Source organism: Tupaia chinensis, unplaced genomic scaffold (genome assembly GCF_000334495.1).
Source record: "Tupaia chinensis unplaced genomic scaffold, TupChi_1.0 Scaffold000528_1, whole genome shotgun sequence".
NCBI classification, from domain to species: Eukaryota; Metazoa; Chordata; class Mammalia; order Scandentia; family Tupaiidae; genus Tupaia; species Tupaia belangeri.
The window spans coordinates 2,010,171-2,023,309 of record NW_006160041.1 but is presented as its reverse complement, the minus strand read 5'-3'; the positions used below and the strand labels follow the sequence as shown (position 1 = coordinate 2,023,309).

At 43.6% G+C, this 13,139-nt stretch overlaps 1 protein-coding gene across 1 annotated transcript in view; it reads left to right on the top strand.

Annotated features, from left to right (window-relative positions):
* Positions 1–13,139, top strand: part of POMT2 (protein O-mannosyltransferase 2) — a gene marked incomplete in the record, with an annotated part of 52,163 nt that overhangs the window by 29,478 nt on the left and 9,546 nt on the right. The window contains 5 exon segments of the mRNA XM_006157077.3: positions 3,872–3,938; positions 6,130–6,199; positions 8,980–9,058; positions 10,466–10,617; positions 11,059–11,150. Coding sequence (XP_006157139.2) covers positions 3,872–3,938; positions 6,130–6,199; positions 8,980–9,058; positions 10,466–10,617; positions 11,059–11,150 — 460 coding nt within the window.

Below are 13,139 nucleotides of genomic sequence, written 5' to 3'. Positions count from 1 at the left end.
GAGAGAGAGAGAGAGAGAGAGAGAAAGTGAGAAGGCAAGCTGCCAGATCCAGGACTCAAATTGCAGTCAGCCATGTGGTAGTCCAGCGCCCTTAACTACCATACCACATGCTGGCTCCCAGTGTCCTCATATTTAAACTGGGACCCCTCTCCATCACAGAGTTGTGAGGATCAAATGAGCTAACCTGAGGGCTAGCCCCAGTAGCGTCTGGACAAGTGGACCCACTGCGTCCATGGTAGGGAGCATTGGTGTGGCTGTGGTGGATGGTGCCTGAGAGGGAGGAGCAGATGTTAAAGGGTGGTGGTGCCTGGGAGAGGCCTCTGTTTTAGTGGATTTGGCTTTGTTCCATAGACTGAGGGAAGCCACAGAAGTTACTAAATGATGACAAGGTGTGATTAGATCTCTAGATCAGAACAGTACCTTCAATGAGAGTGAGATGGATTGCCAGTAAGGAGGCAGTAATCATGACGAAGGTTGGTAAATGGAGGCAGAGACCATGGGGATAGAGGTTGGGATTGATTCAGGGCACACCTCACAGGTGTAATGTCAGGGCCCAGTATCCGATGGATGTCAGGAAGAGTTCTGCTCAGGTCCATATGGATGCCAAGGTGTACCGTGGTACACCTTTCACCATAATCAGAAACAGAAGAGGAAGGATTGCATTGGAGAGTTTTCCTTTGTGTATTTTAGATTTGGGGCTTATCTCAGGACAGAGATTGGAGAATGGAGCAAATGGGTATTGACGCACAGTAGGATGGTGGCAGCACACAGTGGAATGGGTGGCATTGCCCAAAAAGGTTGTGCAGAGGGACAAGGCCCACTGAAGGAACCCTAGAGACCACTACCATTTAGGGCAATGTTCATAGATGCTCTGAGTGGAGCCAGGGGAAGAAGCTGAGAATGAGGAGGCATGAACAGGGAGGTTGGAGTGGGGAAGAATACAGAGAGACCCGGTCTCTGGAAGCAGGAGGTGGTCTGCAGCTCAGGTGCTGCAGAGAGCTCAGAAGGTGAGGCCTGGAAGGCATGATAGGCTGGACCTCTGATGATGGCAGGTCCAGTGGGGCGACAAGGGCAGAAGTTGCAGATGCAATGACGTAAGGGGTAAATGGGAGGTGAGGAAATAGAGGCTGCAGGAAGGCTGTTATTCTGAGATGCTTGTAAATGAAGTTTCTCCTTGAAAATGACCAGTGTCTTCATTTGGCCAAAAGTTTTGTTTCTCAGAATACTTCATTATTATTTCCTTTTTAGTAACTGAAAAGTTGACCCATGGTGCTGGGTTTTAGTGTCTGTTTTTCATCCTTGATTCTCCAGTGGTTCTAGCCCAGTGGCTCTCAGCCCTGGTGCACTTTAGAGTCCACTGGAGAGCTTGTAAAATATTCTGATGTGTGGGTTGTACCGCGGAGATTCTGACTTAATTAGTCTAGGATGGGGCCCATGCATTGTGCATTTTTGTATTGATTTCAAGCACCTTAGAAGATTCTCATGTACAGCCAGGGTAGAAAATTACAGCTAACCGTTCCTGGGTAATACCTTGCTGCAGGTGTCATAAAGAAGATAATAATGCTATGGCTTGGTGGCCAGGAACATCTGTACTGTGTAAAGGGAGAGAAAGGCTGAGTTCTGAAAGGTCCGGTTACGTGAGTCTCGGTTACACACTTGGAACCCATGTGTGGAGGTGTGAAATCATGATGGTGACGTAGGGAGAGCCAAGGGATGGAGGTATCTGCCTTTGTCATTAACTGAGCCACTTAGCGTTTCTCAGCCCATTTCCTCATCTGTAAATAGATAAACAACACCTAGTGGTCTTCCTGCCCAGTTTAACATCTGTAGGTCTCAGTTTTCAAGTGTTTTTAAAATATATGTAAATATAGGGCCTGAAAAATACACACACATACACACACACACATAATATACATATGCATTTATTGTCATTTCTCTATGATCACCAAAATTTTAACTTCTTATATATTCTTTTTTTGTTTGTTTTTGCCTTAGGGTATATGTACTTGCCAGAGAGAGACAGAGAGTGAAAGTGAGAAATCATCCCCTAGAGGGATGGCCACACCTCAATAACTTCTCCAGCCACCTTTCAGGATTTTGGGCATGCATGGTGTGATTTTCAAGCCATCAGGTCCAGGCCTCAAACTGTGGTTGGCCATGTGGGAATCCAGCACCTTAACCAAAACACTACCTGCTGCTGGCCCTATTTGTATATTCTTTTTTTTTTTGGAGAGGTTTTTGCTATAGTGTGCATGCACTTGTCAGAAAGATAGAGAGAGACAGAGAGACAGAAAGTGAGAAATCACCCCCCAGGGGAGTTGGCCACGCCACAGTCCTTTCTCCTCCATTCTCCTCTCGGGATCTTGGGCATGCACGCACATGTGCCTGGTGTGAGTTTTAAGTGTCGACTACATGGGAGTCCAGCGACATAGCCATTACGCTAACTGCTGGTCCCCCCACTTGCATATTCTTACAACTACCATCACTAATGTTTTTCTGAGTAACAGAGCAAAACCACTCAGACAAGGCAGCCTATTTCATATATGCAAAATATACTTTTCCTCCTAAATGATCATTACAAATCTCTTTGCAAGTAAATCAGTCATGTTTTGTCCAATTGGAGTTGAAAAACTCATGCTGCAAGAGAAATGCCTATATTTCCATTGTTTCCAGGTTTACATATTTGTTTACATAACTGGCACAATTGTATTTGGATGATCTCTATCCTGGAGATAGAGTTAGATTTTCTGGTGTGAATCCTGTCTCCCCTAACTCATAAGCTGTGTGACCTTGAGCAAATGGCTTAACCTCAGTTTCCTCGTAGGCAGCGGGGAGGAGATAACCATAGTGTGGAGCTGACAAGACTTGCCTGCTCCTTAGGACAGTGTCTGGTTTTAAGTAGCAGCCATTTTCAGCAGCAGCATTTCATGAGCCTTTTTTCATGCTGCTAAAAAATGACCTGAAATATTTTTTGTGACTGTATAATGTTCCATCCTATGGACATACTATCAATAGTATGTCTATTCCTGTATTAGTAGACCTTCATACCATTTTTAGATTTTAATTTTAGCACTTTTTAGCACATTTTTAGCATGCACACACACAGCCTTTTCTTTCTTTTTTTTTTCTTAACTTGCCAAGGGCATGTGTACTTACTTGCTGGGGAGAGACAGAAAAGAGAGAGACAGAGAGAGAGAGAGAAAGCACCCCCTCCCAGGAAGGTTAGCCATACCACAGACCCTTCTCCCCCATTTCCCCTTGGGATTTTGGGCATGCACACACACGCACTTGGCCAGGTCTGGGATTCAAACTGCACAGTTGGCCATATGGGATCCATCTACCTTATCCACTATGCTACTGGCTGCCCACCCCTCACATACATACTTTTTAAAGAAATCAGTGTGTACAAAATGTCTGTGGGTTAAAATTCTAGGACGAGGTATTTATAGAGCTTTTTAGTTTCCTTTGGCCACATTATATAAAATGTAATACCATGAATTTTTCATTTAGTGAGTCTGAGGCATGGTCTTAATTACTTTTTAAAGTACACTAAATCTACTCTTCTTTTATGCAAGTATTGTGGTGTCTCCCTAGAGAAGGCTGAAACTTTAAGGACAAGATACAGAGAACTTCAAAGAGACAAATCAAAAAGGCTTGCATGGGTCAAGGCCTCTACCTGTGGAAGGAAGGGAAGAGTCTCTCACCAATGCTACTGAGCCCTTTGGGAAACACGGCCCCCTTGGGCTGGTGCTGGGATACTGAAGGAGGCTTCCCCAGTGTTGCTTTGCTTGATTGTCTGTGGTCAGCTGTGCTGATAGTGATGGCATTCTCCCTCCCGCCTCCTCCTCCCTCTGCTCCCACCCCCACCTAGGTCACCACCTACTTGCACAAGGACTACAACAACCTGTGGATTATCAAGAAACATAATACAAACTCAGGTAATGTGATCAGGACCTGATGCTTCTTGTCTCACCGCCTGCTCTGAACCCTTCTTAACATTTCTTTTGCCTCCAAGAGAATGACACTGAGATGGACTTCCCTGATCATCTTTGATAACATCTTTACTAAGGTCTTAGTTATCCTCTTGGCAGTTATTTATCGAGCACCTACTATCGTCCAAGCACTATTGTAGGCAGAGGATAAGCACTTAGCAAAACAGAGCTTTTTTCATCTTGAGGCCAGAGAGCAGGGCTAACGCTCAGACTTACCCCAGGAAGAGGTTACCTAAGTATGTATCAGGGGCTGGTGAGTACCAGCCGAGGGTACCTGGCAACTGCTCTCATTTCACACCCAGCCTCACAGCTCCCAGCCTGTGATGCAGCACAGGTTGTCTTGTCTCAATGAGACAGAGTGCCAAATACTGCTCATTCCTGGACTGAATCCGTTCATTAGAAATCTGGGCCTGCCAGCCCTGTCACTGGGCTTGTCCAGTCTGGCGCCTAGAGCATTACTCAGCGTCTTCTGGTCTGCCTCTGACTGGCTTGCGTGAAATAACTGAAGCATACCGGTTGGGCTCTCAGGACTTTATGACAAGAGCAAGAGCTTTATCTAGCTCTTCCATTCTTTGGCCAGACAGTTGGCTACCTGCAAGCTCTGTCTCTGCTGCAGCTGAGAAGAGGACAGAGGGCATTGTTCCCTCACCTCTGAGCCCAGTGTCACTGCTGATAGTCCTATGCCACAGGAATTCTCTGGACTCTTTAGCAAACGCCACCTGCCTCAGCCTCTCCTAAGGCAGCCTCCTGAGCCAATGTGGAGAAGGGCGCAGCTGCACATCAAAATTACCTTCTTTGTTCCTTGTTCCACCTTCTCTATTGCCATTTCTAGGCTAGAAATGTGGCAAACACAACCACCATCTTTGTGTCCCATTCCTGTTACTTAAATGATTGCACCATTGGACAGAGTCTGTTTTTCACATCTTTGTAATACTAGTGTTGGCTGTGTCTTAATCCAACAGGCCAAACATCAGTGGTCTCTCACAATGAGGAGTTAGGAGGGAAGACCAGCTTTATTTCTAAGTCATGTGGGCAGATACCTAGTCTTCAACATCCCTGGTCTATTATTCCATTGTGTCTTCTAAGTTAAGATGGTTGCATTTCACCCAAGCAACTAAGGATTTTATGGGAACTTTACAAACTAAGACCATTGTGTTCTTATAGCTATAAATGCTACAAATCCCTATGAGATCAAAATTTTCCCTCCCTATTGACCTATTTGATATGTCATCTTGTAATCAATATTTTTCAGGGACCTTGAAAGACAGCATAGCAATGGGCATCTCTGCATTTGAATTCTCTTTATTCTCTTGAGAGTCAGTGATTGGCACTGGCAAATTTATCTTTCCTGACCTTGATCTATTTATAGTGTTGGTGTCTCACTGTTTGGGACACAAATTTGCAAGGATCCAGTCTGTGTTGTTATGATTTCTGCCAGCTTCGTTTCCATATCATTGCCTTTCTAGATCTTGATCTGTCTTGACTTCCAGATATTGACCTCCAGATAAGGAGATATTTAACTATTTCAGCACTTTCTTCTCACACTGTTGCAAGTCTGTTGCCGGAGACAAGATAATCACTAGAAAAATCTGCATTCTTTAACATTTGTTTTTTTAGGAGAGTTGGGCAAATGGTCATTCGCATGGGATTCATTTTTGGGAGACTATAGTATTACTACTAAAAGGAAGAGTGATGATTTCGCTTCCCAGTGTCAGCTCCGGTGGGGTTTCAGTGCCTGTCAGATAGGGGTCACATCCCCAGCCTGGCCTCTGTAGTAGTCCCACTCTACCTTACTTACATCCTCATCTCCCGTTCCAACTTTTCCTCCTCCCCACCCAATGGTAGGAAACCATTTGCCATTGATCAAATGAGTTTTGTTCTTTCCTGCCTCTGTGCCTTTGCCCTACTCGTTCACCTGGGAGAATTCTCCCCTTCTGAGTCTTTCCAAGTATGTCTCTGAGATACCCTTCTCTAATCATCTGAGGCAATTAAGGCCCTTACTCTTTGTTCTCTCAGTACTCTTAGTATCTCTAGCACACATCGTGTGGTACTGTAGCTGTTTACCCCTCGGCCATAGATTGATACTAGCCTAGTCAGTGAATGAGTCCAGGGACCAATGCTCGTGTCTCCTTGGCAGATCCCCTGGACCCTTCCTATCCAGTGGAGTTTGTGAGACATGGGGACATCATTCGCCTAGAACACAAAGAGTAAGTGAATTTGCTATTTGGATAAATAAGTGGGATATGGGAACCAAGAGCAAAGAGTTCTTTTAAGAAATAAAATGAGGACCAGCAGATGGCATGGTGGTTATACCACTAGACTCACGCAGAGCCGACCATGGTTTGAGTCCCAGACCTGGTGGCTCAAAAATCATGCTGGATGCATGTGTATGTACATGCCCAAGATCCCAGGAGAATGGAGAAGGGATTGCAGCATGGCCACCCCCCAGGGGGCGATTTCTCACTTTCCCTCTCACTATCTCTGCCTCTTTCTCCAACAAGCACATGCACCCAAGGCAGAAACCTCTAAAAGAAGGAAATAAAATGAAGAGAAGTCAGATTTGAATGAGGCTCTAGAAAATGGAACAAGGCTGCTGTTTTATGAAGGTTGATAAGATAAGCAGGCCAGCCCTTCGCCTGCCTATTTGAGTTCTGGGGAGCTTTTAACTCTAAGGGTACTTTTCAGTTTCCCTTCTTCTAGAGGAAAAAACAAAAAGATTGAGTTGTCCAAAGCTGCTTCTTAAGTGGCTACCTTTAGAAAGGTGTAGGAGTCGATTTCTGATAATATAGTAAACCAGGTGACTTAGCCAATGCTCTAACTGAAAATGATAAAAAACGACTAAAGAATAATATTAAAAAATTCTTCTTAAGAGCATTCAAAAGCTAACAAGATTTTGAAGAGTTACCAGGCCCGGCTCAAAAATCATGCTGGATGCATGTGTATGTACATGCCCAAGATCCCAGGAGAATGGAGAAGGGATTGCAGCATGGCCACCCCCCAGGGGGCGATTTCTCACTTTCCCTCTCACTATCTCTGCCTCTTTCTCCAACAAGCACATGCACCCAAGGCAGAAACCTCTAAAAGAAGGAAATAAAATGAAGAGAAGTCAGATTTGAATGAGGCTCTAGAAAATGGAACAAGGCTGCTGTTTTATGAAGGTTGATAAGATAAGCAGGCCAGCCCTTCGCCTGCCTATTTGAGTTCTGGGGAGCTTTTAACTCTAAGGGTACTTTTCAGTTTCCCTTCTTCTAGAGGAAAAAACAAAAAGATTGAGTTGTCCAAAGCTGCTTCTTAAGTGGCTACCTTTAGAAAGGTGTAGGAGTCGATTTCTGATAATATAGTAAACCAGGTGACTTAGCCAATGCTCTAACTGAAAATGATAAAAAACGACTAAAGAATAATATTAAAAAATTCTTCTTAAGAGCATTCAAAAGCTAACAAGATTTTGAAGAGTTACCAGGCCCTGCAAAGATGCCATATACTAGAATTATCAGAAGCAGATATAAAAAAAAAAAATCAGGGATATAAGTATATATGAGTGTGTATGTAGAAAAGTGGTTAGCCATGATTTTTCTCTAGTCAGTTGGATTTTGGATAATTTAATTTTTTTTTTAATTTGCCAGAGGGCATACGTCCTTACCAGAGAGAGACAGAGAAAAGGAGAAATCACTCCCCAGTGGGGCATGGTCATGCTGCAATCCCTACTCCTCCATTTCTCCATCCTGTCAGTATTTTAGGCATGCACGACACACACGCCTAGTGTTATTTTTTCAACTGCTGGTGTTGGGATTCGAGCCATGGTTGACCATGTGAGATCTAGTGCTCTTAACTAATTGGCTTTGGGGCTGGCCCAAGAATTTTGAATACTTTCAATTTTTATTTAATTGTAATTAAATAAAATTTATCATTAATTAAAATTAATTGCTATAATTAAATTTTATTTTTTTAATTTCTAAAAATTTTATAAGAAATATTTGTTACTTAATATGGATAAAAGTAAGAGTTGTTATTAAGAACTGAATAACTGGGGCCAGCAGGTGGCATAGCAGTTAAGGCGCTCAACTCCCATGTAGCCAACTGCAGTTGAAGTCCTGGACCTGGCATCTTGAAACTCATGCCAGGCACATGTATGTACATGCCTAAAATCCAAAGAGGAGAGAGAATGAAGGAGAAGGGATTATGGTGTGGCCATTCCCCGCTAAGGGGTGATTTCTTGTTTTCTGTCTTTTTATCTCTCTCTGTGTCTCCTGTGATCACATGTACCCGATAGCAAAAATCTCTCTTAAGGAAAAAGAAAAAGAACTAAATAACTGGGGCCAGCAGATGGCATGGTGGTTAAAGCAGTGGACTTTCACATGACCTACTATGGTTCAAGTCCCAGATCTGGCAACTTGCTTTATCACTTTGTTCCTCCCTTTCTCTAATAATAAGCACACGTGCCCTATAGCAAATAAAATAATAATAATAATAAATTTAATTCGGTAATTATTTTAAAAATAACTAAATAACTTAAAAAACTAAATTAAACCCACTTTCATCTCCCACAGATTTCTACTTTAAAAAAAAAAACGGTGACAGGGATAGAGTAGATGGAAGTGGAGAGATTCACCTATCGTAGGCATATGTAGACTGCAAGTTTTAATTTTTTTTGACACAACCTACCTCATAAATCAGGCAAGCTAAGTACTTCAAAACTTCCAAATGTGTGAAAGTCACCCCTTCGCCACCCCTAACCCAACCCCTGAAGTTACCCCTTTTCTTGCCATGTAGTCTGTTATTCCTACCATCTGTATCTCTGGGCTTGCACTCTTCTTCTCTAGTTTTCTGGATATTTCTTATGAGTAAATAGTCAACAAGTTCCTGATACATTGGATGTGAGGGCTCTGATGTTAATATTTCTTACCCTAACAGATTACTGAGTGTCCCAGGTAAAATAAAAACATCGCACATCTCTTTTCTTCAGGATAACAGCACTTTTCTCTTTTAGGACTTCTCGGAACTTGCACAGTCACTACCATGAGGCCCCTCTGACCCGGAAGCACTATCAGGTCACTGGCTATGGCATAGTAAGTGAGCATCTGGAGTGTGAGCAGGATGTAGGAAGTTGTGGGGCTTGGTTCAGGGTCACGTGATGGGACACATTCTCCCCCAGAACTCTGGAATAGACCTAAAGGTTGTAGGCTGCACAGGGACTTTCTAAACATTTGGAAACTTTTTGGCTAGGCTTGCCGTGGGAAAAGCAGCCTATGAAGTCCGTCTGTCTCTGTTTCTCTCATCGTATAATAACTATGCCTTTATATATTCTGATATTTAATAAATGTCAAATATGAATACTCTTTGGTTTCTTAAAATCACACTGGACATAAAAGCTGAGGACCCACAATATGGCCCCAGATGAACATGTACATCTTTTGCCAGATCACAAATTCTCCCTGGCGTTATTTTTAAGGCTCACTTCCCTGTTCTGCAGAGGGTGTTATCTATAGAGCTTTTGCATTTTACACTTCAGGGAGATGCAGTTTGTAGAGCAAAATCTCTATGAGTACTTAAGATTTGGACGGTAATTGAAGACAAAAACAACTAGTACGAAACTATATTTACGACTTTCAGTTACATTCCCTTCCAAGGCCTTTGGTGCTTCTGAAGATTCTGGGTTTCTGGAGGTAGAGGTCCCAACACTCTTTTTTTTGGAGAGTTTTTTGCTATAGGGTGTGAGTGCTCTCAAGAAAGAGAGAGAGACAGAGAGACAGAAAGCGAGAAATCACCCCCCACGGGGGATGGCCACACCGCAGTTCCTTCTCCATTCTCCTCTCGGGATCTTAGGCACACACACACACGTGCCCGGCATGAATTTAAGCCACCGGGTCCGGGACTCGAACCACAGTCGACACATGGGAATCCACCAACATAGCCATTATGCTAACTGCTGGTCCCCCCCAACACTCTTTTTATTTGCTCATCCCACATTGTACTAGAGCCAAGATTCTGAACTTTCTAATCTTTTTTTCTTGTGGGCACCTCCTAAGGAATATTAGACACACTGTCTTCATTTCCAAAGTGTAATATCCTGGCCAGATCTTTTCTGGCTTAGATGAGTGAGTATCCAGATGGCCAAGGTAATGTATGCAAATGGCCAAGATCTATTTTTGTTCGCTCTTGGGGCTGGCTTATGGGCATAACATCTATTTGGAACTTAAGTTCTAATCTCATGAAGTAAAGAATTGGACTTCTGGTTCAAGGAGTTGTATTTCTTTTTTTGGTTGTAGTAGTGCATGCTGGGCTAGCGTCAGTTATTTCCTCCTTTTCCCACTTCAACCACTGAGGCTGATCTGGTCTTTGATCTTCATAAGATGGTGACATCTGAAAGGGGGGTGGTCATTTACCTTTCTGGCACTGTTCCTCTAAAGTCATCTCACTTTTTCTGTGTGTGTGTGTGTGTGTGTGTGTGTGTGTTTTCTTGCTTTATGTGCCAGAACGGGACAGGGGACTCAAATGATTTCTGGCGTATTGAGATTGTAAACAGAAAATTTGGAAACCGGATAAAAGTGCTGAGAAGTCGAATTCGCCTCATCCATCTGGTCACAGGTTGTGTCCTGGGCTCCTCAGGAAAGGTTCTTCCCAGGTGGTAAGTCCCTAGGGTTTTGATGTCCTGATCAAGACACACGTTTTTCCTTTTACACTATAAGGAATATACCAGAAGATTCCATTTCCCAGTGGTCAGTGTTCAGTTATGTTTGTTTTTTCTTAGTGGTAGATGACATTAGAAAAGGCAGCACGTGTTTTGTGGAGTGCAGAACTGCAGGGTAGTTGGATGGTCTGTTTTCTACTAGTTGAACATTTGTACATCTGACTTTGCCGATGTCTGGGTCTATGTCTCTTTCTAAAATGGAAATACTGTATGCTAGAGCACTCCTAGGATAGTTACAGAATACAAAAGAATGAGGTTGAAAAATAATGGCCACTAGATTGAAAAGAGAGAAGTTCCTCAGATTTAAGAGCAGTAGACAGTACTATTCTCTGATGAATTTCAGGTCTCCTGAGAGATGTGTGTATCAACTTTTCACAGGGGCTGGGAGCAGTTGGAAGTTACTTGCACTCCTTACCTCAAAGAAACACTCAACTCCATCTGGAATGTGGAGGACCATATCAATCCCAAATGTGAGTGAGGTCACTTGGGCTGACTTTGAAGGAAAACGTTTGTAAGAGGCTCCTATTTTAGAAAAATAACCCTAGATAGACTCTCTCTTCATACTGTTGTCATGTTCTTTCTGTTTCAAACCTAATCTCAGCCCTGCCATGGTGGTTTGTACTGCTAAGACACTGTCCCTCCATGAGCCAGCACCATGTGGAAGGGTTAAAGGCCTAGTCCAACATAAAGGCCCAGTGAGGTGGGCTGCACCTGCAATCCCACTGACCTGGGGAGGCTGAGGCAGGAGGATTATGAGCTTGAGGCTGGCCTGGGCATCATAGTGAGACCCTTTCTGAAGAAGAGACATGGTGGTGCATGCCTGTAGTCCCAATCTAGAGGCTGAGGCGGGAGGATTGGGACACAGAGAGACCCTGTGTAAATGACAAAATAGCACAAAATACCTAGTCTTTTCATACGAGTTATCTGTGCCTACATACCTAACTCCCTTACCTGCTCACCTACCCCCCCTTACTCTCCTCTCCCTAAAGTGACTGATGACCATCTGTAGGTCCACCTGTGGGCTCTTTTGTCCCCGGCACTGTGGGCACCTCTGCATCCTATCCCAAGGCTTGAAGCAGGCTGGTGCTCCCCCTTCTCCCCTCATGTCCAGCCAGCCTTTGCAGACAGTGATGGGATAGTCCTGAGCTGATCCCCTCATCTCTGCTCACAGGCTCCACTTTGACCTTTCCACAGCAGTGTTTTGTCTCACTGTCTTTTTTATTATTATTATTCATTCATTCATTTATTTTAATTTGACCAGACAAACACAGACAGAGAGAGAGACAAAGAGAGAGGCAAAGTGAGAAAGCAGGCTACCAGGTCCAGGTCTTGAACCATGTTGGCCATGTGGGAGTGTCCAGCGCCTTAACCACCCTGCCACCTGCTGGCCCCATTGTCTCACTGTCTTAGGGTTCATTTTCTGTTTTCTTGAACTACTCCCTTCAGGCATATGCTCGATTACCCTTTTCTTTTTACAGTGAATTAAAAAGTTTTATTCAGTTTTATTATTTTTTTTTCTTTCCTTTTAATTGCTGAAGGTATGTGCTTACCAGAGGGAGAGAAAGGGAGAAAGCAGTCCCCACTGGGCATGGTCACATTCTGTCAGGATTTGGAACACACATACACACCTAGCATGGTTTTTAAAGCTGCTGGGCCAGGATTTGAACTGCAGTTGGCTATCTGGTATCCAAATCCCTTAATTACTTGGCTATGGGACTGGCCTTATTCAGTTTTCTTTCCAACTTTCCAGGAAATAATTGTGCTCCAGAAAATGGTCAACAGAACACAAGAAAAGATGTACACCTTAATGCAACTTTTCTGATTAACAATTAAACCATTGTTTGTTTTTTTGTTTTTGTGTTTGTGGTTTTTTTTTTTTTGGAGAGGTTTTTGCCATAGAGCACGTGCGCTTGCCAGACAGACAGAGAGAGACAGAGAGACAGAAAGCAAGAAATCACCCCCCAGGGGGGGATGGCCACGCTACAATCCCTTCTCCTCCATTCTCCTCTTGGGATCTTGGGCACGCACACACATGCGCCCGGCGTGAGTTTTAAGTCACCGGGTCTGGGACAGGAACCGCGGTCGACTACATAGGAGTCCAGCAACATAGCCATTACAACTGCTGGTCCCAAACCATTGTTTTGGAATCAAAGAGTCCTAGCAGTACTCTCTTCTTGTGGGCAGCTCTCTATGCTCAAACTGAGGCTGAATATCCTTGCATTATCTTCCTGTAGGTATGGTAAACTCTCCTCATAGTTGCAGTTCCAAATAAACCTGTATCACCTGAGCAAACTTTTCTTCTCACATAAGCAAAAGTTAGGAATATCCATGGTTTAATGACTTTCAGTTACTTAAACCTGTGGGCCAATTCCATTATAGGAGATTACATATTGGGACCAGCAGTTGGCGTAATGGCTGTGTTGTTGGACTCCCATGTAGTCGACTGTGGCTCAAGTCCT